Source organism: Zalophus californianus, chromosome 12 (genome assembly GCF_009762305.2).
Source record: "Zalophus californianus isolate mZalCal1 chromosome 12, mZalCal1.pri.v2, whole genome shotgun sequence".
Classification (NCBI taxonomy): domain Eukaryota; kingdom Metazoa; phylum Chordata; class Mammalia; order Carnivora; family Otariidae; genus Zalophus; species Zalophus californianus.
In genome coordinates, this window is record NC_045606.1 from 35767171 (window position 1) to 35792011 (window position 24841).

At 35.7% G+C, this 24841-nt stretch overlaps 1 protein-coding gene across 1 annotated transcript in view; it reads right to left on the minus strand.

Annotated features, from left to right (window-relative positions):
• Positions 1-16383, minus strand: part of SAMD9 (sterile alpha motif domain containing 9) — a 35645-nt gene extending 19262 nt beyond the window's left edge. The window contains 26 exon segments of the mRNA XM_035723213.1: positions 11297-11398; positions 11400-11542; positions 11545-11635; positions 11637-11743; positions 11746-11794; positions 11796-11848; positions 11851-11903; positions 11905-12077; positions 12080-12174; positions 12177-12286; positions 12288-12536; positions 12538-12812; positions 12814-13030; positions 13032-13070; positions 13301-13592; positions 14349-14423; positions 14426-14551; positions 14554-14691; positions 14694-14930; positions 14933-15146; positions 15149-15273; positions 15276-15705; positions 15708-15777; positions 15779-15878; positions 15881-16107; positions 16109-16383. Of these exon segments, the coding sequence (XP_035579106.1) occupies positions 11297-11398; positions 11400-11542; positions 11545-11635; positions 11637-11743; positions 11746-11794; positions 11796-11848; positions 11851-11903; positions 11905-12077; positions 12080-12174; positions 12177-12286; positions 12288-12536; positions 12538-12812; positions 12814-13030; positions 13032-13070; positions 13301-13592; positions 14349-14423; positions 14426-14551; positions 14554-14691; positions 14694-14930; positions 14933-15146; positions 15149-15273; positions 15276-15705; positions 15708-15777; positions 15779-15878; positions 15881-16107; positions 16109-16383 (4065 nt within the window).
• Positions 16384-24841: the final 8458 nt, after the last annotated feature.

Consider the following 24841-nt stretch of genomic DNA (forward strand, 5'->3'; position numbering starts at 1 on the left):
CTGCAAAACACACATTCTTCTCAAATGCACATTCAACATTCTTAAGGATACGTCATATGCTAGGTTACAAAACAAGAAGACTGAAATCATACCAAGTATCTTTTCTGATCCAAATGGTATGAAACTAGAAACCAGTAACAGGAGGAAACTGGAAAATTCACAATAAGTCGAAATTAAACAACACACTCCTGAACAACCAAGAGGTAAAAGAAGTCAAAAGAGGAATCAAAAAATATCTCGAGATAAGTGAAGTTGGCAACACAACATACAAAAATTCAAAGGCTCAACATGCAAATTCAAAAATATAACATGCAAAAATTTAAAACTCATGAGACACAGCAAAAACAGTTCTACATGGGAAGTTTGTAACAATAAATGCTTATATTAAGAAAAAGGTAAGATCTCCAATAAACAACCAAACTTTACACCTCAGGGGACTAAAAAATGAAGAGCAAACTAAGTCCAACATTAGCAGAAGAAAGGAAATAACAAAAATCAGAGTAGAAATAAATGAAATAGAGACCAGAAAAACAACAAAACAAAGAGATTTTGCTTATTTTAAAAGATAAACAAAATTGACACATCTTTAGCTAGACTAAGAAAAGAAAAGGAAGACTCAAATAAATAAAATCAGAAGTGAAAGAGGAGACATCACAACTGATAGCACAGAATACAAAAGATCATAAGTGACTACTGCAAACAATTATAAGCCAACAAGTTGGATAACCTAGAAGAGATAGATAAATTCCTAGAAACTATAAAAACTGAATCATGAAGAAATAGATAATCTGAACAGACCAATAATGAGTAAGGAGATTGAGTCAATAATCAAAAACCTCCCAACAAATTCCAGGACCAGGTGGCTTTGCTGGTGAATTCTACCAAACATTTATAGAACAATTAATGCCAATTCTTCTCAAACTCTTCCAAAACATTGAAAAGGAGGCGACACTCCCAAACTCATTTTACAAAGCCAGAATTACCCTGATACCAAAGCCAGATAAGGATGCTATAAAAACACTACAGGCCAATATTCCTGATGAACATAGATGCAAAAATTCTCAACAAAATACCAACAAACCAAATTCAACAGCACATTAAAAGAATTACACATCATTATCAAGTGGGAGTTATCCTTGGGATGAAAAGATGGTTCAACATACACAAATCAAAAATAAAATGTACCACAATAATAGAATGAAAGATAAAAATCATGAGTGTATCAACAGATAACAGAAAAAGATATTTGACAAAAGTCAACACTCTTTCATGATAAATATTTTCAACAAATTAGATATAGAAGGAATGTACCTCAACAGGTACAAGATACTTAAAAGTTGTTAAGATAGTAAACCTTAAATGTTATTAGCACAAAAAAATGGAGTTCAATTTCAGAATGGCCCAGGAATTTAAACACAGCAAGACTACGTGAGACTGAAAAATTGTTTTCTGCTCTTTGCTCTAGTTCCACTGCCACTTACTCAGCAAAAATGACCATGGGGAAGGAATAATTTATTTATTTATTTTTTTTGCTGTTGGAGGTCTTCCAGATTCTAATCTGTCATGCTCCTTCACATTGTCATTGAAAGCATGACTGGTTTCTCCTTGTCCTTGGAAAGTTTGCTTCTCTGACTGTACCTGGCCCAATCACTTTTCTCCAGGTGTGGAAGTGACTGCTATTCTTTGCTCACCTATTAGGGGCTTGTTCTTCTGAAGAATATACTTCCTTAAGAGTAAGAGCATCCATTGGTCTTTATAGTTTTAATGAAAAGAATACTCTTAAATTTTCTGGTGTTTTCCTGTTACCATGCATAAGGTGGTCTTCTATATCCTACATCTAAACTGAAAGTGGAACTCTCTTGCACTTTCCCCCTTTAAATTCAGGGTTAAGTGACACAACTAGCTGTACACATTTAAAGTATAAAATTTGATGTGTTTTGGCTGTTTACATTTTTTATTATTCATTTTCTCTACTGTTTTTTAGGATATCTTTCCTACATGCATTTAAATGTTTTCAAGGTTATAAATTATATTCCCTACTGGAATATACTTTCCATAAGGGACATATCTTCATCACCACTTAAACTCAGGGCTTGGAATAATGAGTGGTGTAAATGAATGAAGAGTCTGTATGACCTAGCAAAAAATACACAGATTTTGATCTGTAATCAATCTCTGTTAAGCCACTTAGTAACTGTGTGACCCTTGCAAAGTACTTAGCTTCTTTGGGAGCCATTTTCCCCACCTGAATACTAGGATGAGTGTATCTACCTTGTGAGATTTGAATTTAGATATGAATATAGAACAGGAGTTACCTCGCTTTGTAAGGATTTGCATGAAAATGATGCGAGTGTTGCAGTTGGTTCAGTATCAGTCAGAATGATGGTGTGGATTGGCTGCTAAAAAAGAAGGCAGGGATAGTCTTGGTGACATTAAGCAGTTTAATGTCTGTATAGCAGGGTAGCCTGTGGGTTCAACTGGTTAAAACATGTCTCCTGAATTGTGTTTTATACTGAGCATGAATTTTTAAGAATGAAAGAACACTGGAGCGCAGCCAGGAAAGAGCTACAAGCATAGTGAAGAGTCTGGAAACTATCCCGTGTCCTCATGGTTTTAGATCTGGTGATGATGGGTGATTTTTGTGGATGATTTTCAGTGAAGACATGATTACTGTTGGCTAATATTTAAACTGTCCTGTAAGTAAAGAGGGGACCTGTTCTTTGTTTTAGAAGGAATGCTTGGTGCTAGCTGGTGTCATACACAGGAACATACATTTTGAACTTAATATAGGGAAAAACTCTCTCACACGTGGAGTGCCTGGCAAAATAAGGCCTTACCTGTTACCTGTAAGCATTCAGGTAGCTGAATGACCACTTGTCATGGAAATGAGAGCAGGGCTTCTAGCAGGGAGGGAAAATTGGGCTAAGTGGCCTTGAAAAACCTGTTCTACCTCCAGGTTTCTGGGATTCGACAACTCACAAATTGGAAGCCCCTAAATTATACCAGATGGTATGCTTAAGGCTAATTACCACTTAGCCTAGGTAGGGTTCCTAGAGGAAGATAAAAATAATTGGATAAAGATCGACTCAGTTGGAGGTCAGGATTTGTAAATAACCAACGAGGCATTCCTGTTGACAAAGAAATGGATCATCAGAGCTTTTGAGTGGCTGTTCCTAATAAGCAGCCCCTTATGAGACATAACTTGAAATACACTGGACTGGAATAACCTGACTCTAAATCTCTACATTGTCACCAGATCCACTGTTACCTGAAATTCTACCATTAAAGGTTTCTTTTTAAATCTTAAAGAGTTTTTATTTGTCAGTGGTTACTTATTAAAGTGAATTAAACCAGTGCTTAAAAATTTTTTAATTGGTGGAATGAAAATTTTTTTCAAATAAAAATTTATATGGGACAATAGCATATTAGATATATTTTTTAAATGAGAAGTGTTCTAGATAAAATGGAAAGCTCTACCTATTGAGGTTGTCTTCATTTTCACTGTACTTTATTCTTGAGGGACCCACCACCAAAATTTTGGGTTCTTCAGGGTAAAGATTAGAAAACAGTCTACAGAATTACTGTCAGCAATCAGTTAAGGGAAGGTAATAAGAATGTCTGCCATGAGGGGTGGGGAGGAGGAAAAAAGCCAGATGCAAATTTTTCCTGTTTTTTCATTTTGGTAAGCCTGAGGCTCTAGGCTTCCTAGTACCAAGAATGAGACTTTGCTTTAATGTTTGCATCCCTTTTGGGACTGGCTAACCTCATTCCAAGTTAATCATATCCAACCCCTAGGAGATGCTTCAGGGCAAGGCAAAGAGTGTACATGCATCAGTAAGATCCCAGGAGGAAATGGATGACACATGCAAACTCGGATAATTTGGGGAAGATTATTAAAGGGAACATATACAGAGGTGTGAGTATAGGAAACCATAAGCACTGTCCTGGACTTGATGTCAACAGAGCTGTTCCCCTTGAGGCCTAAAGAAATGAATACAGGGGAAGGTTTTAGAACCCAAATGGAGAGAGTCTTGTCAAGCAGGCTCACTGGAAAATAGTTCCCTTTAGTCAGGAACACAGCCAGAAAGGTGACTTTGCAGAGACGAAGCAGGGTAATAAATACCCTTACTCTTCACCTTCCCCCTAGTTTCTTATTGAGGCGTCCTAACAGCCAGCGCCAACTGGAGATCAGCGGGCGAGAGTATGCCTCTTGATGTGGTCCATACAGGTGAGCATCTTGGGCAGAAAGGAGGGTGAAGAAGGTGGAGAGCAGACCCATGGGGCAAATGGAAGTTATGAGAGCAATAAAAACCGTTGGAGAATAAAATCTACCAACTAACAAACAGGGTTTAAATGCTGGCTAGTCCAAAAGGATGCACTAAATATAGAGCAGAGGAGGAAATTATTCTTCAGTTTTCCAAAACCTTCAGCAATGATTCAGATGAGAGGACTGCTGGGCTTTGCAGTGTTGACCAGTGGACTCCAGCTTCCACAGCCCAGCGGTGATGTGAGCATGCCATTCTCATCGCGTCAGTAGAGCCTGGAGCACCAACTAATTCCGCAAGCTTCACCCTTACTTCTCGCTACGTCTCAAATGCCAGAAGTATGATACAGGGGAGTGGATCTCCTTCCACTGTATTCCATCCAAATTTACCACAGATGAAAGTAACTGCAGTGCTATAACATTCCAGGGGCTATTAATACTTATTTTAAGTCGTATGTATTATTTATGCATATATTCCATATATATATATTATGCATGCGTGATACACACACGTATGTGCAATTATATATACATTTATTCATTTACTTGAGCTTACCTAAGTTATAGAAAACTTACAAAATTGACTAAAAACCGTAAGTTTGAAAAGTCTTGTGACCACTAAGGAAACGGAAATCATGGTTTTAAGTCTTTCTGCTAAGAAAACTGATAAGCCAAACAGGCTTACATACAATTTCGGGAAACTGTAAATTATATACATATGTATATAAACTTATGTGTGTGAATAAGTTTTGTAAATATAAATTTATATATACAAATTTATTAATTGTTTTCACAGTTGGTGTAAATTATTGATAGTACTCTCTTAACTTTTTTTAATTAAAAAACTCTGGAGGGGAAGATTAGAGATTCACATGCAGTTGTTAAATAATACAGAGGGATCCAGTGATATAATCAAGATACGGATAATTTTATCCCTATAAGGATCACTTCTATTACCCTTTTATAATCGGTTTTTCTTTCTACTTCCCCAGACTGGGACTTAACTCGTGGCAACCAATAAACCTGTTCTCTAATTCTATCATTTTGTCACTTCAAGAATGTTATATGAATCTAATCACTCAGTATATAAGGTTTTTGGATCAAGTTTTTAAAAAAATACTCTGCCAATTCTCCCAAGTTGTTGAGTGTATAAATAGTTTGTTTCATTTTATTGCTGAGTAATATTTCACAGTATGGATGTTCTATAGTTTGTTAAGCTATTTACCTATTGAAGGACATCTGGGTTATTTCCAGTTTGGGAATATTATGAATAAAGCTGCTTTAAACATTTATGTATAGGTTTGGGGTTGAAAGTAAGCTTTTGTTTCTCTGGGATAACTTCCCAGGAGTGCAGTTCTTGGGTTGCATAATAGTTGCACAGTTATATTTTTAAGGAACTACCCAACTGTCTTCCAGAGTAGCTGTTATTTTATATCCCATCTGTGATGCATGAGTTTCTCTGCATTCTGCCAAGATTTGGTGTTGGCACTATTGTTTTTTTTATTTTAGACATTCTGATAGGTATGTAGTGATAAAACATTGTAGTTTTGGTCTGCATTTCCTTAATGGCTAATGAGGTTGAGCATCTTTTCATGTGCTTATTTGCCATCTGTATGTCATCTTTGAATGAAGTGTCTCAATGTCTTTTTATGTCCCTCGTCTGCTTCTAATTGAAATGGGTGTTTTGTTTTGTTTTTCAACAGTTGAGATTTGAGGATTCTTTATATATTCCGGATAATAGTCCTTTGTCAGACATGTAGTTTGCTAATATTTTCTTCCATTCTGTATCCTGTCTTTTCACCTTCATATACAAACTTTTTTTTTATTTTGATTAAGTCCGATTTATCACTTCTTTTCATGGATGGTGCTTTTGACATCAAGTCTAAGAATGCTTTGCCTGGCTCTAGATACTAAAGCTTTTCTCCTATTTTTTTCCCTAAAAGTTTATAATTTTATAAAGTTGAAGTATTTATTATTAAACCTAAACCTTTGACTCATTTTGAGTTAATTTTTGCATAAGGTATGAGGTTTAGGTTGAGGCTTATTTTTTTTCAGCTTATGGATGTCCAATCACTCCAGCACCATTTGCTAAGAAGGCTATCCTTTCTCCATTGAATTACTTTTACGACTTTGTCAAAAACTTACTTCGGTCTATGGATAAGTTCTCTATTCTGTCCCATTGGTCTATGTATCTCTCTCTCTGCCAACACTACACAGCTTTGGCCACTGTATAAGTCTTGAAATCAGATATATTGGTTTCTTCCTCCTTATTTTTTTCTTTTTAAAAATTGTTTTAGCTACTTCCTTTGCCTTTCCATATAAATTTTACAACAATCTTGTCTATATCTACAAAGAATCTTGTTAAGATTTTGATAGAAAAAACTATATACCAATTTGGGAAGAATAGATGCATACATATACTATGTTCAGTCTTCTAATTCATGAACATAGTGTGTCTTTCCATTTATTTAGAACTCTGATTTCTTTTGTTAGCATTTTATAATTTTCAGCTTAAGAGTTATGCACACATTTTGCTAGATTTACATTTAAGTGTTTCAGTTTTTTTGAGTGATTACAAAAGGTATTGATGTTTTATTTTAGTGTCCATGTGTTCACTGCTCATATATAGAAAGATAATTTTTTGAGTATAGTTGATCAGGGTTACATTATTTTTAGGTACAACATAGTCATTCAACATCTCTGTATGTTATGCCATGCCTACCACAGGTAGAGCTACCATCTGTCACCATGCAATGCTATTACAATACCGTTGACTATATTCCTTGTACTGTGTCTTTTATTCCTGCAACTTATTCATTCTGTAACTGGAAGCTTGTGTCTTCCACTTGCCCTTGCCCATTTTGCCCATACCTTCACCCCCTTCTTTCTGGAAACCACAGTTTGTTCACTGTATTTATAGGTCTGATTCTGCTCTTTGTTTATTCATTTGTTTTGTTTTTTAGATTCCACATGTAAATGAAATCATGTGGTATTTGACTTTCTCAGTCTGATGTATTTTGCTTAGCATAACATGCTCTAGGTCCATCCATGTTGTCACAAACGGCAAGATCTCATCCCCTTTTTATGTCTGTGTAGTATTCCATCATATTCATGTGCACCGCCCCTACCCCCACATCTTCTTCATCCACTCATCTATCAGTGGACACTTAGGTTGCTTCCATATCTTGGCTATTGTGAATGATGCTACAATAAACATAGAGATGCATATATTTTTTGAATTAATGTTTATGTTTTTTTGGGCAAATACACAGTAGTGGAATTATGGGATCATATGGTATTTCTGTTTTTAAAGTTTTGAGGAATCTTCATACTGTTTTTCATAGCAGCTCTATCAATTTACATTCCCACCAACAGTGCAGGAGGGGTTCTTTTTCTCCACTTCTCTATCAATACTCATTGTTTCTTGTTTTTTTTATTTTAGCCATTCTGACAAGTGTAAGGTCTCATTGTGATTTTAATATGCATTCCCCTGATGATTAGTGATGTCAATTTTTGTAGGTTTATTTTGTGTCCCGTGACCGACCTTGCTGAACTCACTTCTTAGTTCAAGATTTTTTTTTTAAATAGATTCCTTTGGATCTTTATGTAGAAAATCATGTTATTTTCAAATGGTAACAAATTTATCTCTTCCTTTCTGATCTGTATGTTTTTATTTGCCTTATTGCATTACCTCAGGTTTCTAGTTTAATGCTGAATAGAGTGGTAAGAGCAGCGATCTTTGCCTTGTTATCAATCTTAGGGGGAAAGGACTCATTCAGTCTTTTACTTTAAGTGTGATGTTAACTGTAGGCTTTTTTTTTTTTTTGGTAGATGCTCTTTATTAAGTTGAGGAAGTCCCCCTCTATTCCTAGTTTTCTGTGAGATTTTATCACAAATGAATGTTGAATATTATCACATACTTTTTCTCTGTCAGTTGATATGATCATGTGATTTTCCGTTATAGCCTGCTAATAATGGCAATTGATTCATGTTTTTTGGTAGTTGATTAATATTCGAGTATTTAATCAGCCTTACATCCCTGGTATAAGCCACACTTGCCTTGGTATATGATTCTTTCATACGTTGCTGGATCGTATCTGCTCATATTTTGCTAAGAACCTTTGTGTTCATGTTCATGAGGAATATCAGTCTCTACTTTTTTGGAGGAAGGCATTCTCTGTCTGGTTTTGGTGTTGGGGTAATTTCAGTTTCATAAAATAAATTGGGAGTTTTTCTTTTATTTTCTAAAAGACACTATTTAGAATTGGTGTTAATTCTTTTTTAATTGCTTGGTAGAATTCTCCAGTGAAACTATCTTGGCCTAGAGACTTCATTTTGGGAGTTCCAAATTATACATTCAATTTCCTTAGGAGTTATAGGGTTATTCAAATGATCTATTTCACATTGAGTGGGATATAAGAGTTTGTGCTTTTCTGAGAATTTATCTGCTTCATCTAAGTTGTCAAAGTTATGTGTTCCCTTATTTTACTTGTATGTAGTATTCCTTTATTATTCTTTTGATGTCTTCAGAATATGTAGTGATATGCTTCTTTCATTCTTGATATAGGTGATTTATTTCTTTTCTCTCTTTTTTTCCCCCTTTGTCAGTCTTGCTAGAGTTTTGTTCATTTAATGGATCTTTTCTAATTACCAGCTTTTAATTTTATTTATTTATTTTAAAGATTTTATTTATTTATTTGAGAGAGAGCATGAGTTGGGGAGAGGGGCAGAGGGAGGAGAGGGAGAAGTAGACTCCCCGCTGAGCAGGGAGCCTGACTCAACTGGAGCAGGGAAGTGGGGGGGGGGCCCTCTATCCCAGGACCCTATGATCATGACCTAAGCTGAAGATAGACACTTAACTGACTGAGCCACCCAGGCACCCCTAATTACCAGCTTTTTAAAAAGTTGATTGTCTCTATTTTTATTCTGCATTCAATTTCACTGAATTCTGCTCTTACCTTTGACTATAGTATGTCTTGCTCTGGTTGTCTTTGAGTTTTCAGTTGAAGTTTGCTCAGTGTTTTGAATCTGTAGATTTCTTCCTTTTGCCAGATTTGGAAAGTTTTCAACCATTATTTCTTCCAGCACTTTTACAGTATCACCCTCTTTCTCTACTCCTTCCAGGATTCCCATTAAAGAAATAATAGATATTTTTGTTATGGTCCCATAGGTCCTGAGTCTCTCTGCACCCACCATCTCCCCACCCAGTCTATTTTCTCTTTCTTATTCAGAGGGGGTGATTTCTATTGTTCTATCTCTAAGTTCACTATTTTTTTCTCCTGTCCCCTGAACTCTACTGTTGTATCCATCCGTTTAGTTTTCTATTTTCAGTATTGTGTTTTTAGCTCTAAAATTTCCATCTGGTTCTTTTTTATATATTCCATTTCCTTCCTGAATCTATTTCTTTGCTGAAACTTTCTATTTTTTCATTTGTTTTAAGCATCTTCATAATTCCTCATTAAAGTATTTTTATGATAGCTGTTTTAAAATCTTTGTTAGAAAATTCTAATCTTTGGGGCACCTGGCTGGCTTTATTGATAAATCATGTGACTCTTGATCTCGGGGTCATGAGTTCAAGTCACACATTGGGCGTGGAGCCTATTTAAAAATGAAAAAGAAAGAAAGAAAGAACATTCTTTTTTTTAAAATTTTTATTTATTTATTATTTGACAGAGAGAGACAGCGAGAGAGGGAACACAAGCAGGGGGAGTGGGAGAGGGAGAAGCAGGCTTCCCTCTGAGCAGGGAGCCTGATGCGGGGCTTGATCCCAGGACCCTGGGATCATGACCTGAGCCAAAGGCAGATGCTTAATGACTGAGCCACCCAGGCGCCTCAAGAAAGAACATTCTAATCTTTTTGTTATCTTGGTGTTGACATCAATCAATTGTAGTTTTTCATTCATGTTAATGTTTCCCTGGTTCTTGGTATGATGAATAATTTTTACATTAAAACCTGGTATCTGGGTATTATGTCCTGAGGCTTTAAATCTTATTTAAACCTGTTTTAGTTGGCTTTTTGATACCACTCTGTCAGAGAAAGAGGGGTGTCCCTTGCCTCATTACTCCCAAGTGGGGATGGAGATCCAGCTTTCCTCCTTGGTTTCCACTGACACTTGACTGGGGACATTATTACTGAATAAGGGTGAAAGTTCTGGTTTCCCAATAAGTGCTGATAACGCCCTGGCATTGTGTTATTTCTTTGATCTCTAGGTGTCTAGTTAGTTTACCTTTCTTTCTCTACCTTTCAGAGCCACCTTTTATACCTAGGGGAAGGAATAGGAAAAAGTATGTTTACTCCATCTTCCTAGAAGATGAAATCTATCTTTTTCACTTTACCTGTAATTATGTTTCTTCTTCATTCATTGTATCTTTAATCATCTTTGATTAATTATATCAGAATTTTTCCTATTTTATTAGTTTTTTCAAAGAACTAGTTTTTGCTTTATTGAGCTCTTCTGTTTTCTTCTTTTCTGTAACATTAATTTCTGGTTTTATCCTTATTATAATCTATCTTTTATTTTCTTTGAGTTTATTCTGTATTTTCTAATTTCTAAAGTTTATACGTAATTGATTGCTTTTCATTCTTTTCTTATTATTTGGAATAAATAACTAAGGCCATACATTTCTTACCATGCAATACTTTTGCTATATTTCATAAATTTTGAAATGTAATTTTAAAATTTTTATTCAGCTATAAGCACTTTAAAATTTCCTTTTTGATTTTTTCTTTACCTCATGAGCTCTTTTTAACTTCCAAATATATAGTGGTCATTCTATTTAGTTATTTTTATTATCCATTTCAAACTTTCTTTCATTACAGTCAGAGCATGTGAGTCTCTATTAAGCTTATAACTTGAAGCTTATTAAGACTTCATCTCTAGGCAATAAATTACCACAAACTCAACCAAATACTAGCCCTAATTGCAACTTCCTTGACAACTGTGGCATCTTTGCTAGAGAAGATTAAAATGATGTCAGGTATTTTAGCTATTGCCCTATCAGAAAAAAGGATCAGAAATGGACAAGAGTATACATTCATAGTCTTGCCCCAGGATTGTTCAAAAAGAAAAGTGTATTTGTTTATTGTATCTTCCATGGAGCTTATACCATCTTCTTCACTTTCGATAAGACATCTATCCCACCAGTCCAGAAAACTTGTCTGCTTTTAAAAATTGTAGACTTCGCTGATAAAGTTCTACTTGAAGTGGCAAACTAAGCCTTGATTTGAGATCTTTGTTTTGTGCTTTCCCTAAGGGACCGAATATATCTGCAAATTTTTAAAATATACAGCCATCTTTCTCTGAGTTTTGGCCTGTTCTTTTTGCTTAATGTTGTTCCTGACTTTTAGAAGGACAGAATAACCATCAAAAAAAGTCAAAGGATTCTTTCAAAGAAAATTGCAAGTTAATTAGATAAGGGATAAAGTTCTTAAGGGCTAATTTAAATTCATTCTTTGGATCTCCAGCAATATCACTACTGACATGAAATTGATCAAATGTCTTTTAGACATTTCATTTTTATTGTCAAAAAAAAAAAAAAGGAATGAGCTGGAGAATCTGGATTGTGTAGAGCCCAACTTCTATCTCCCTTGATATCCAGCTATATTGTAAGTTTCGTACCATATTTTTTACTTCTGAAGACCTTTCCTTCGCTTCATACTCTCTATCTTCACTTTGCTGTTGAGATTCTTTGAATGTACTGGAGGCATATACAGCTACATCCAGAAGATCAGTTAAATCATCAAGCGAAATGTTCTTGTTTCTTCCATTACCCTCTATTCCCCATCTTATTTTACTTTTGTAGACTTGACCCAGTATATCTGAGGTATAAGACCCAGTGTATCTGAGGTATAAGAATTCTCAGGTTCTATCTTTTTTTTTTTATTTGCCTAATTTAGAGCATTGCAAAATCCTCTTTAATGTGGAAGTGTCTTGCAAAACTTGGTAAATGAATGTATTTTGACTGAATACCTTCAAGCAACACCTATTTGACTGACACATTTCCCTCATTTTTATGTGTGCTTTAATAAATGGGAAAATCAAGTTCCAGTTTCACCTTCATGTTCATTATGCTGTCTGGGGAGCAGCAGTGTTTGCGTATATTAGAAAAATTTACTTTTTCCTATACCAGTATCATAGAACACATTTTCTGTTAGCATTTCCAGCATAATTTGACTTTAATCCAAATGATAGCTTATCTTCAGTTCTTCCAGTGAGCAAATGGCATTCAAAGGGTGAATAATATGCACTACACAGTACTTTCCACATTCCAATTTTTATCCGAATTGTAGAGTTAGTGCCAATCTTGTCTTCAAGTTTTTCTGTTCCCCAGAAAAACTTCTTGTTTGTGACTCCTAAGAATTTTTCACACTATGATAATAAAATAGTGTTATCAGGCATATATGAATTAGGAAGAGCCAGCAAAGAAAAGAGTTTTGTTTCCTTGGTGGAAGTATTTTGTCTTTTCAGGATGTTCCTGGCCACATTTTCTTTTTTAAATTTCTTTTTATTTTTTTTTCTGGCCACATTTTCTATGTACTTTTTATTAAAAATTGTTTCTCATAATCATGGAGAAATAAAAATCTTTAAATTTTTTATGTTGTGCTTCATTTTTTTTTTTCTATTTAAGCTCTGTTCTTTGGGAGATAGTTGTTATATTAGGATGTTATCATGAGATCTTGGCACTTTTTTCAGGACTCTGTGATCTCATGCAAATTAGGAGGATCACTGGAGGTTTCTCATACCAAATGTACTTATTAGCTACAGCTAATAGAGGCCTGGAGAAGATAGACATTATTTTGTTTTTTATCTTTTTTAAATATTTTATTTATTTATTTGAGGGGAGGAGAGAGAGAGAGAGTGTGCAAGCATGTGTGTGCATAAGTGGAGGGGAAGGGCAAAAGCAGAGGGAGAAGCAGATTCTCTGCTGAGCCAGGAGCCCAACTCCGGGCTCAATCCCAGGACCTGGAGATCACAACCCAGGCAGACGGCAGACGCTTAACCATCTGAGCCACCCAGGTGCCCCTATTTTGTTCTTTAAATCATCAACAAGGAGCAGTCCAAGTAAGTTTTCCTAGTGGTTGGTTGCCCCAAAGGTGATTAAATTAGTCACTGTTCTCCAATTTCAGAAAAATCCCGTTTTGTTCTTCAGCATAGCACATCTAAATTTCTTCCTTATTTGCGAAAGAATGTGCACAGCCAAGGCAGTCCCATCACAGCCTAGATGATAATATGGACGAATAATTTTGGCACATGTTGGTTTAGGAGAATCTGTCCAGTTTATACTCATTGCTTCAAGCTTTGCTTTCTTTTTTAAAAATTTTATTATGTTATCTTAATCACATACATTACATCACTAGTTTTTGATGTAGTGTTCCATGATTCATTGTTTGCGCATAACACCCAGTGCTCCATGCAGTACGTGCACTCTTTAATACCCATCACCAGGCTAACCCATCCCCCCACCACCCTCCCCTCTAGAACCCTCAGTTTGTTTCTCAGAGTCCATAGTCTCTCATGGTTCATTCCCCCCTCTGATTTCCCCCCCTTCATTTTTCCCTTCCTGCTATCTTCTTCTTCTTCTTCTTTTTTTTTTAACATATAATGTATTATTTGTTTCAGAGGTACAGGTCTGTTATTCAACAGTCTTACACAATTCACAGCGCTCACCGTAGCACACACCCTCCCCAGTGTCTATCACCCAGCCACCCCATCCCTCCCAGCCCCCACCACTCCATCAACTCTCATTTTGTTTCCTGAGATTAAGAATTCCTCATATCAGTGAGATCATATGATACATGTCTTTCTCTGATTGACTTATTTCGCTCAGCATAATACCCTCCAGTCCATCCATGTCGTTGCAAATGGCAAGATCTCATTCAATGGCTGCATAATATTCCATTGTATATATACACCACATCTTCTTTATCCATTCATCTGTCGATGGACATCTGGGCTCTTTCCATAGTTTGGCTATTGTGGACATTGCTGCTATAAACTTTGGTGTGCACGTGCCCCTTCGGATCCCTACATTTGTGTCTTTGGGGTAAATACCCAGTAGTTGTTTCAAGCTTTTCTTATTTATTCATTTTATAGAAGAAAAATTGAAGTTCTACCATGATACTTTACCACCTCGATAGAAGTCTTCCTCTTTTGATGCCAGAATACAAATACTTTATTTTTGTCCTTCTCTAAGACTGTACCTTCATATTCATTTTTACAGAGAATTTCCAGAGTGGTCATGACAACTTCTTCTTTTTTCAGAAGGACAGTTAGATGAACCAATGGAGCAAAAATCTCTTTAAAGATTGAGTGACAGATTTTAGTTTAAGAATAGTGCCATTTATCTCTTCAAGATTTAAGTCAGAAATACATTAGCTTGATAATTCATTTTACTGGTTCGTTAATTTTGCTTCAAGTAGATCTTTTCATCCTGACATATGTGTAAGTGTACACAAATACACAATATATTTTTCAGTCCTTTGAGATCTTGGTAGAAAGCACAGAAGGTCTCAAGGAGGAGGTCTCTTGAGTCACCCCTGGAGGAGAATAATAGAGTAATAGAGAGTAATAGTCTTTCTCTTTGCCAAGAACTTGGATCTAACGATTTATATTTTTCACTGTTAAGGTCTAACCTGCCATTGCTGAAAATCCAGCTGCATTGTTGAAAAGATTCAGACTAGAAATCTTTGCATTTTGTATAGCTTTCCCCTCCATGTACAGACTTGGAAAGTGAAGGTTTGCTACTTGGCTTTTTTTGTAAGCCTTGACTGCCCCCTTGCTCACAGACTTGGGATTAAACTCCAACAGAGCAAACAATTTAATTTCCTTTAGGAGATCTAGATGTTTTATTTGATTCAGATGGCATTTATTTGTTACAAGAATGTGTACCAGTTGTGGTATGAATTATCAAACAAACCCTGATTTCCTCTCAACAATTTAACAAATGTTGGTCCCTTACTCTCCTTTTTATTCATTTTTATTTTGCATTTTTCTTCTGCCTCTTTTCTAGATCTGCCAGTGCTTTTAAATCTAATTTAAATGCTATGAAATCTGCATTAATTTTCATCATGTCCTTAGATCTGCCCCTCTCTTGCATGAAGACTAAGTATTTTGAATTTTGTTTCCATGTTCTATTGTTGTGATTTTGCATTTTAGTCTGGAAATAATCATGTTCACATTCAGAGTACTTTTGAATGACATTCACTTCAATAACAAATCTGTCAGAGTACTTACTGTTTGGCAGTAAAATGTCTACAAATCTTGGCTCTCAATTGTACTTCATTGCTTTTGGGACCTGATGGTCTTCAAAATACTGGTGGATCATCAGTTTGAAGTGGTCAATGAGAGCTTCCTTGGTGCACTTGGTGACTTTCATGTCAAAAGTTTTTCCATGAGGTTTGCCTTTGACTCCAAAATGAATGGTGCCATTAGTAAGTGAATTTTCTTACAAACTGAAGAAAATTGAAAAACTTCATTGCTAAATTTCATCTTAACATTTCTTCTGTGGGTGTTTATTTGTGAAGGCTTTGAATTCATGTATTGGATAAATGAGATTGAGTAGTGGTCCTGTTTCAGGCTGTAGACTAAAATTCAATTTGTAGTGATATGGGTCACGAATTCATCAAAGAGGTATGATACACATGTCAGTTCTCTGGATGACTGATTTTCCTTTGTGTCATCTATTTCATCTTTCACAAATTTAATTTTTAGTGGCTAAGAACCTTTAGTAACTGTAGTCATTGTAGAGGCATTAGCCATAGCTGATTTCTCTTTATCATTTTGCTTTTGCTTTGAAGTTTCTCCATTTTCCTCTTGCATCAAAGTTGTATTTTTGGAACAGTTTTACTACCTTTTTCGTCTTACATGTCTGAATAAGATCTTCAGAGGATGTTTTCTGCGGTTCTTTGAATAGCTGTTCTAGTTGGATAGCTCATGCATGTGTTATGCCCATATCAACAAGATAATTTTTAGTTAACCACTCCAGGATTGCTCCATGTGCATCTTTTGCAGTCAACATTTCCCTATGCTTTTGATGAATTCTATGATTTTCCAACCAATGATTTACATCTCTTTTTGTCCAGTCATCCGTGTTTTCTGTCAGGTTCAGTTGTGCTGCCATTCTGTGAGCTGTACATAGAAAAAGAAAAATGATTTAGTATTTTTATAAGTAAAATTTCAAATAATTAATTTTAATAGGTTATATATATATACAAATATATGTATAATTATAAAATTTTCTTATAAAATTCAGAATGTTTAAAAGATATACATGCCATCAACTTCTCCTCCTGAGAGGAAATTACCATTACTTGTTTCTTCTGTATCCTATCAGAAAAATACTTCCAAACAAATACATAAACACTTTTTTCCCCCACACAAATGACAATATGCTTTACACAATTCCCTTTACTTGTTTTATTCACTAACTGTATCTTGGAGATACTCCTAGTCAATATATATAGAGAGATGTTTTATCCTTATTAATGGTTGTTTGCTGTAATGTGTGTTAGCTGTATTACTTGAAAATACTCATTTCAGCTATGGAAAATAAGAGAAACAAAGGAGGATATATGAAACTGAATAGAGAAGGTTGTATGAAGTAAGGAGGATATAGAAACTAAGTATAGAAGCAAATAGTTTGTGAATTATGGTAGATGTAGATAAAGTAAATAGAGCATATGAGTGTTAACTATAGTTAGGAAGAGATGGAAGCACCAAATAGATATTAAATTTTCATAAGACACACTTGAAGCATTTGATCTTTTTGAAGTCCTAATTGGGTTACTCATTGGTGACACCCATTCTGATCCCTTGTATCCTCTACTCAAGGAACATAGACAAGCTCCACAGTAGCTTATCAGGCTAACTGATGAATTATATCTGTGGTCAGGCATATGTACCTCTCTGCATCTCTCTGATTAGGACAAATGTATGCATTGACTTCCACCTGTGGAAGCTCCTTGGACAGACCTCAACTCTCAAAATTTCACCATCAGTGGAGAATGCTGATACAGCAGAGAGGGAGAGAGAGGATATATGAACTTGCATAACTCTGGTAATAAGATTCTTCTACCCCTCTTGTGCCTTATCCAAAGCATGTTACCCATATCTTCCCCTCTACCTTTTGCTGTGTATTTTAATTGATTTAAAAAAGCATATGTCTCAAGCATCTTTGGTCTGTGAGCCATTCTGTCCCATGATTTCTAAGATAGCTTCTTGGGTAGCGGTCTTGGAGGCTACTACTATATAAGAGTTATTTTTTTCACATAATAACTGATAATGGCTGATTCCTGGGCAATATTTGGTCTGCAAATTGGCAGTCTGCTATTTGGAAAATTAGTGGCATTCAGGGTTATAGAAACATAGCAATGGTTAGAATAAACAAAATCCAAATAATAATAGTTAGCTTTAAGTATGATCCAAAAATGCCTCAAAAAACATGAGCCATTCCAATGAATCAGTCATGAGAGAAATCAAATTAACAGAGGAGATAAGCTTGGAGAATTATGGCAAATAGATTATATAAGCCCACTTCCATGAAATAATATATAGGAATATTGCCTCCCAGTGGTAGATATAAATTCAGATTAGGATTTACCTTCCTGTGACACAGCAATTGTCCAAAGCTAAGGCTATTATCTTTTTGGTTAGTAACTCCTGTATGCATAGAAAGTGAATAAAAAAACATACCTTACAGCTACATTAATGCCAAATAGGCCAAGATACGCAAAATGGGTGGAAATTATATTCCCTACAATACTATGACAACCAGAAACCTAGATTTAATGCCTTCTAAAAAAAGCGAGTTAGGTGAAAATTCTTTCAGTAATTTGGCCTATAGAGATCAGGAAGCTCACATTTAAAATAGGCTGGGAAGAGAAAAAAGAGAATGGAGGGAGGAAAATTGCTTTAGGTATACTAATCTTTAAAGTAAACCCTTTTTGTAGGACTACATCAAACTTAAAAAATTTCAGCAAAAGACACAACAGATGAATGGATAAAGAAGATGTGGTCAATATATACAATGGAATATTACTCAGCCATCAGAAAGGATGAATACCCACCATTTGTATTGACATGGATGGAACTGGAGGGGATTATGCTAAATGAAATAAGTCAAGCAGAGAAAGACAATTACCATATGGTTTCACTAATATGTGGAACATAAGGAACAGCATGGAGGACAGTAGGGAAAGGAAGGGAAATCAGGAGGGGGTCGGAAATCAGAGGGGGAGACAAACCAGGAGAGACTGTGGACTCCGGGAAACAATCTGAGGGTTTCAGGGGTCGGGGGGTGGTAGAGCAGTGATGGTATTAAGGAGGGCACATGTTGTAATGAACATTGGGTGTTATATGCAAATAATAAATCACTGAACACTACATCAAAAACTAATGATGTACTGTATGGTGACTAACATAACATAATAAAAAAAAAAGACACAGGAGAATGAAAATGCAAGCTATGGAATGGGGGAAAATATTTGCAAATCATATATCTAATAAGGGGTTAATATTCAGAATATATATATAAAAAAACTTCCTACAACTCAATAACACAAATAAGCTAATTAAAAATAGTCAAAGACTTGAATAAACATTTCTACAAAAATGATATACGAATGCCCAACAAGCATACAAAAAATGACCAACATCACTAATCATTAGAGAAATGCAAACTCAAACCACAATGATATATCATTTCACATCCATTATGATGATTCCTATTAAAAAACAGTAAATAATGAGTATTGGTTAGGATATGGAGAAACTGGAAGGAACCCTTGTGCACTGTTGGTGGAAATGTAAAATGGTGTAAACTACACAACCTACCTTAAAAGAATGGTCAAAGGAAGCTCTCTAAACAGAAGGGAAATTATAAGAGAAGGAACCTTGAGGGGCACCTGGGTGGCTCAGTCCAGTGTCAGACTCTTGATTTCGGTTCAGGAGATCCAAGCCCCATATCAAGCCTCACATCGGGCTCCACACTCAGCGGGGAGTCTGCTTGAGGATTTCTCTCCTTCTCCCTCTGCCCCTCCCCCCCCGACTCTCTCTAAAATAAATAAATCTTTAAAAAAAAAAAAAAGAAAAGGAACCTTGAAACATGAAGAAGGAAAAAAGAACACACTAAGCAAAAATGTTGGTAATTACAATAAACTTTCTCCTCTTCCATTTTCTAAATTATGTTTGACTGTTGAAGCACCATCTGGTATGGTTCTAAATGTATGTAGTGGAAATATTTAAGATAATTATATATGTGGGATAATTGTAAGTGGATAGTGTAAGGGGATAAAAAGGGAAGTAAGATTTTTACACTTCATCCAATCTGGTAAGATAACACCATTAGACTGCTGTAAGTTATGCAGATATAATGTAGCATCTATAGCAACCACTGGAAAAAGCTATATGAAATCATACAGTCAAAAACACTGTAGATAAAAGTAGAATTGTAAAAAAATTTTCAAGTTATCATATGAGGTCAGGAAAATAAGACAGGGAAATGAAAACCGGAGAGAACAAATAGAAAGAAAAAATAAAATGGTAGACATAAGTCCCAAATGCCAACAATTATATTAAATATAAATTGCCTACAGACAGAAATTAAAAGACAGAATTAGTAGAGTGGATTAAAAACATGATCCAACTATATCCTTTTTGTGAGATACTCACTTGAAATATAACAATATAGGTAGGTTGAAAGTAAAAATATAGATAAAGATATGTAATAAGCACAGGAGTGGCTATATTAATGTCAGATAAAGTAAACTACAGAGCAAAGAAAATGACCAGAGACAGAAGAATATTATTTAATGATAAATCAATCCAACAAGATGACACAGCAATCCTAAAAGTGTATATGCCAAAGAAGGAAGTTGCAAAATGTTTGAAGGGAACAGTGATAAAACTTGTTATTTTAGACAAATCCACAATTATAGTTGGCTATTTCAGCGCCTTTCTCTTAACAAGAGATAGAACAAGTAGACAGAATATAAGTGAGGATATAGAAGAATTTAACATCACCAACCAACAGGTTCCAAACCACAATTTTAGAATAATTCATCCAACAACAGCAGAAAATCATTTTTTTCAAGTGCCCAAGATAGACCACATCCTAAATGATAAAACAAATTTCCACAATTTAAAAGAACTGAAATCATACAGAATTTATTTACCAATCATGATGGAATCTTATTAGAAATGGATACCAGAAAGATAAGAGGAAAATTGCTAAACACTAAAACCACACATTCTTAAATAATTCATGGATCAAAGAAAAGCCTCAAGTGAAATTAAAAAATACATTGCAATAAATGAAAATGAAAATATAACATGTCAAAATTTGTGAGGCACAGTTAAAGCAGTTTTGAAAGGAAAATTTATAGTGATAAATTAGATAGAAGAGATTAGATAGTTAGAAATTAGATAAATTAGAAAAGAAGAAAACTTGCAAAGTAATCATCTAAGTTCTTACCTCAAAAACCTAGAAAAGCTTGGGCGCCTGGGTGGCTCAGTTGGTTAAGCGACTGCCTTCGGCTCAGGTCATGATCCTGGAGTCCCGGGATCGAGTCCCGCATCGGGCTCCCTGCTCGGCGGGGAGTCTGCTTCTCCCTCTGACCCTCTTCCCTCTCGTGCTCTCTCTCTCTCATTCTCTCTCTCTCAAATAAATAAATAACATCTTTAAAAAAAAAAACCTAGAAAAGCTTGAAAAAGAAGAGCAAAATAAACCCAAAGTAAGCAGAAGGAAGGAAATAATAAAGATAAGAGCAGAAACCAATAAACTGAAAATAGAAAAATAATGGAGAAAATCAATGAAACAAAGATTTGCTTTCTTGAAAAGATCAGTATAACTGATAAACCTCTAAGAATGACAAAGAATGAAAAAGGATAGACACAATTTACCAACACCGGAAATGAAACAGTGGGTTTCATTTAAAACCCAGTAGGCATCAAAAGGACAATAAGGGAGTATTATGAACAGTTTCAAACACATAAATTTGGCAACCCAATTAAAATGGACCAATTCCTCAAAAACCACAACCTTCCACAACTCAACTCCCTCAACTCACTCAATATGAAATAGATCCTTTGAACAGTCCCATAACTTCATAGAAAACTTTTTTAAGTAAAAAAAAAAAAAAAAAACCTCTCCCCAAAGAAAACTCTCCAGGCACAGACAGATTCACTGGAGAATTCTACTGAGTATTTAAATAATTAACACTGATTCTACACAATCTTTTCTAGGAAACAATAAAAGAGGGAATATTTCCAAATTCATTTGATATTGTAGTTTAATCCTGATAGCAAAATCCTTGCAGACCCAGCCTCCAGGAGGGCTTCCACAGACCCAGGTTCCTGCCTCACTCCAATACCAGGCCAGCTCCTGTGGACTTAGGCTCTCTGCTTGCCTCAGTGTGGGGCCAGGGCCCATAAGATACAGACTTGAGATTAGCTCCCATGGATTCAGGCACATGGCCTGCCTCAGCACCATGCCAAATAAAAAAAAGAAAAAACACAAGAGACAGCAAGTGGTGGTGAGGATGTAGAGAAAAAGGAACACTTGTGCACTCTTGTTGGGAATGTAAATTGGTACATACACTATGAAAAACAGTATGGATATTCCTCAAAAATTAAAAATAGAACCACCATATGATCCAATAATCCTACATCTGGGTATATATCCGAAGGAAATGAAATCAAGATCTTGAAGAGACATCTGTCCTCCTATATTCATTGCAGCATTTTCACAATAGCCAAGATGTGGAAGCAACCTTAGTGTTCATCAGTGGATGAATGGATAAAGAAGATGTGCTATATACTACTCAGCCATGAGAAAGAAGGAAATCCTGCCATTGTGACAACATAGATGAACCTGGAAGACATTATGCTAAGTGAAATAAGCCAGAAAGAGAAACAAAAATGCTATATGGTCTCACCCTTATGGGGAATCTAAGAACAAAACAAAACAAAGTAAAAATCATGGAACAGTGGCTACCAGGGGCTGGAGGGAGAAGGGATGGGCAGAGGTAGGTCAAAGGGTATAAATTTGTAGTTCTGTAAGATGAATATGCCAGAGATCTAATGTACAAGCATGACAACTGTATCTAATAATACCGCACTGAACACTGGAAATATGCTGAGAGTAGATTTCAAGTACATTTATCACACATAATAAATGGTAACTGTGAAGAGATGAAATGTTATTAGCTTGACTGTCATAATCATTTCACTGTGTATATATATATATATATATATATCAAATCATCATGTTGATCGCTCTAAATATGTACAATTTTTATTTAAAATGCTGCATTTGAAAACTTGTAAGATACAGTGTCAACAATACTTGGAGAAAATTTATGGCCTACATGCTTTTATAAATTTAGAAGAATGGTTGAAAAGTCATTCAACTGAATGAACTAAATGTCAACTGAATAAACTCAGGGAAGAATAGAATAGAAGAATAGAATAAACCTGAAGGAAGTAGAGAAAGGAGAAAATAAAGATGAGAGCAGAATGGGAAAAAAGTTACAATAGAATCAAAGAAGCCCAAAAGCTGTTGTTGATAAAGAGTAATAAAATTGAGGAGCACCTGGGGCTCAGTCAAACATCTGTCTTTGGCTCAGATCATGATTCCAGGGTCCTGGGATCGAGCCCCGAATGGGGCTCCCTGCTCAGTGGGGAGCCTGCTTCTCCCTCACCTCCCCACTTGTGCTCTCTGTCTCTCTCTCTCAAATAAATAAAATATTTAAAAAAGCATAATAAAATTGACACATCTGTGGAAAGAGTAACCAAGAAATAAAAATGATGACACAACTAACCAATATTGCATGCTGTAAAAATTCTAAGGATTAGAGGATATTGCAAACAACTTTATGAATAAGTCTGAAGACTGAGATGAACTGAAAACATTCCTTGAAAAATAGAACTTACCAAAACTGACCCAAGAAGAAATGGAAAAGGTCCTACTTCCCAGTGTGATATCATAGATCACAGCAGGCCACCAACACTCCCACTGCAACAACTAGAAAAAAATCAGACAAATTGTAAAACTTATTTTTGAAGTTATCACAGAGTTGTAGCTGGACTTGATGACAAGGACTGGATGAGCTAAAATTCCAGAGAGGGAAGAAAGTAAGCTTTAGAGCATTTGTTGATTCTGGGCTACAGTTGAGGACCAGACTTGGCCTACTGGGAGAGGGAGAAACCAGTAGGGTTTTTGACAGTCACATGGGTGGATATAATGGATTGGAATCTAGAAGTGCTCCAAAATTTTTAACTATTAACAGAATGCAAAGTAAAACTACAATGAGGTAATACTATATACCCAGCAGAATGGCTGAAATTATAGACTGACAGTACCAAATGTTGGTGAAAATGTGGAGTCAGTGGAACTCTCACTCAGTGCTGGTGGGAATATAAATTGTTTCAGCCAATTTGGGAAATGATTTGGCAGTTTTAATAAAATTAAGTGTATACCGACCCTATGACTCAGCAATTATAAAGAAAAAGATTGGAGTGCTAAATCTCACACATATGATGTTGAGCGAAAGAAGCCAGTAACAATAGAAAACATATTGTAGGACTCCATTTATATGAAGTTTAAGAACAGGCAAATTAGTCTATTGTAACAGAAGTCAGAATAGTGGTTACCTATTGGGAGGAAGATATTTTCTGGGAAGGGATACAAGGAAAACTGATAGGACAAAAATGTTTATGTCTTGATCTGGTCAGTGGTTACATTGATGAATACATATAAAAAATTTGTAGAGCTGTATCCTGCAGATTTGTTCCTTTCATAAACATTATACTTCATTTCAAAGGCAACAATCCTCCAAAATGCATGATAAAATAAACAGATGAATAAAATAAAAGAGGTACTTGCATAGAAAAAAAATGATGGTGTATTAGCAATCAAGGATAATGATTAATACAATTTGGGGCATCTGAGGACTAAGTTTCCCTGGAGATTTATAATTGCAGGCTCAGATTATATGCAGATATAATTGTGGCCTCAGAAAGCTCTTGGTTTCACATACCACTGCTGATTCATACCGGTCTTACAGTTGTCTTTTTACCCAACCCTCCCCCAGTTACTCTGCTATCTAAGTCATTTTTTTTTAAGATTTTATTTATTTATTTGATAGAGACACAGCGAGAGAGGGAACACAAGCAGGGGGAGTGGGAGAGGGAGAAGCAGGCTTCCCGCCAAGCAGGGAGCCCCATGCGGGGCTCAATCCCAGGAGCCAGGGATCATGACCTGAGCCGAAGACAGACACTTAACGACTGAGCCACCCAGGCGCCCCTAAGTCATTTATTTATTTATTTATTTTTGATGTAGTGTTCCATGATTCATTGTTTGCGTATAACACCCAGTGCTCCATGCAATACGTGCCCTCCTTAATACCCATCACCGGGCTAACCCATCCCCCCACCCTTCTCCCCTCTAGAACCCTCAGTTTGTTTCTCAGAGTCCATCGTCTCTCATGGTTCGTCTCCCCCTCCGATTTTCCCCCCTTCATTTTTCCCTTCCTACTATCTTCTTTTTTTTTTTTAACATATAATGTATTATTTGTTTCAGA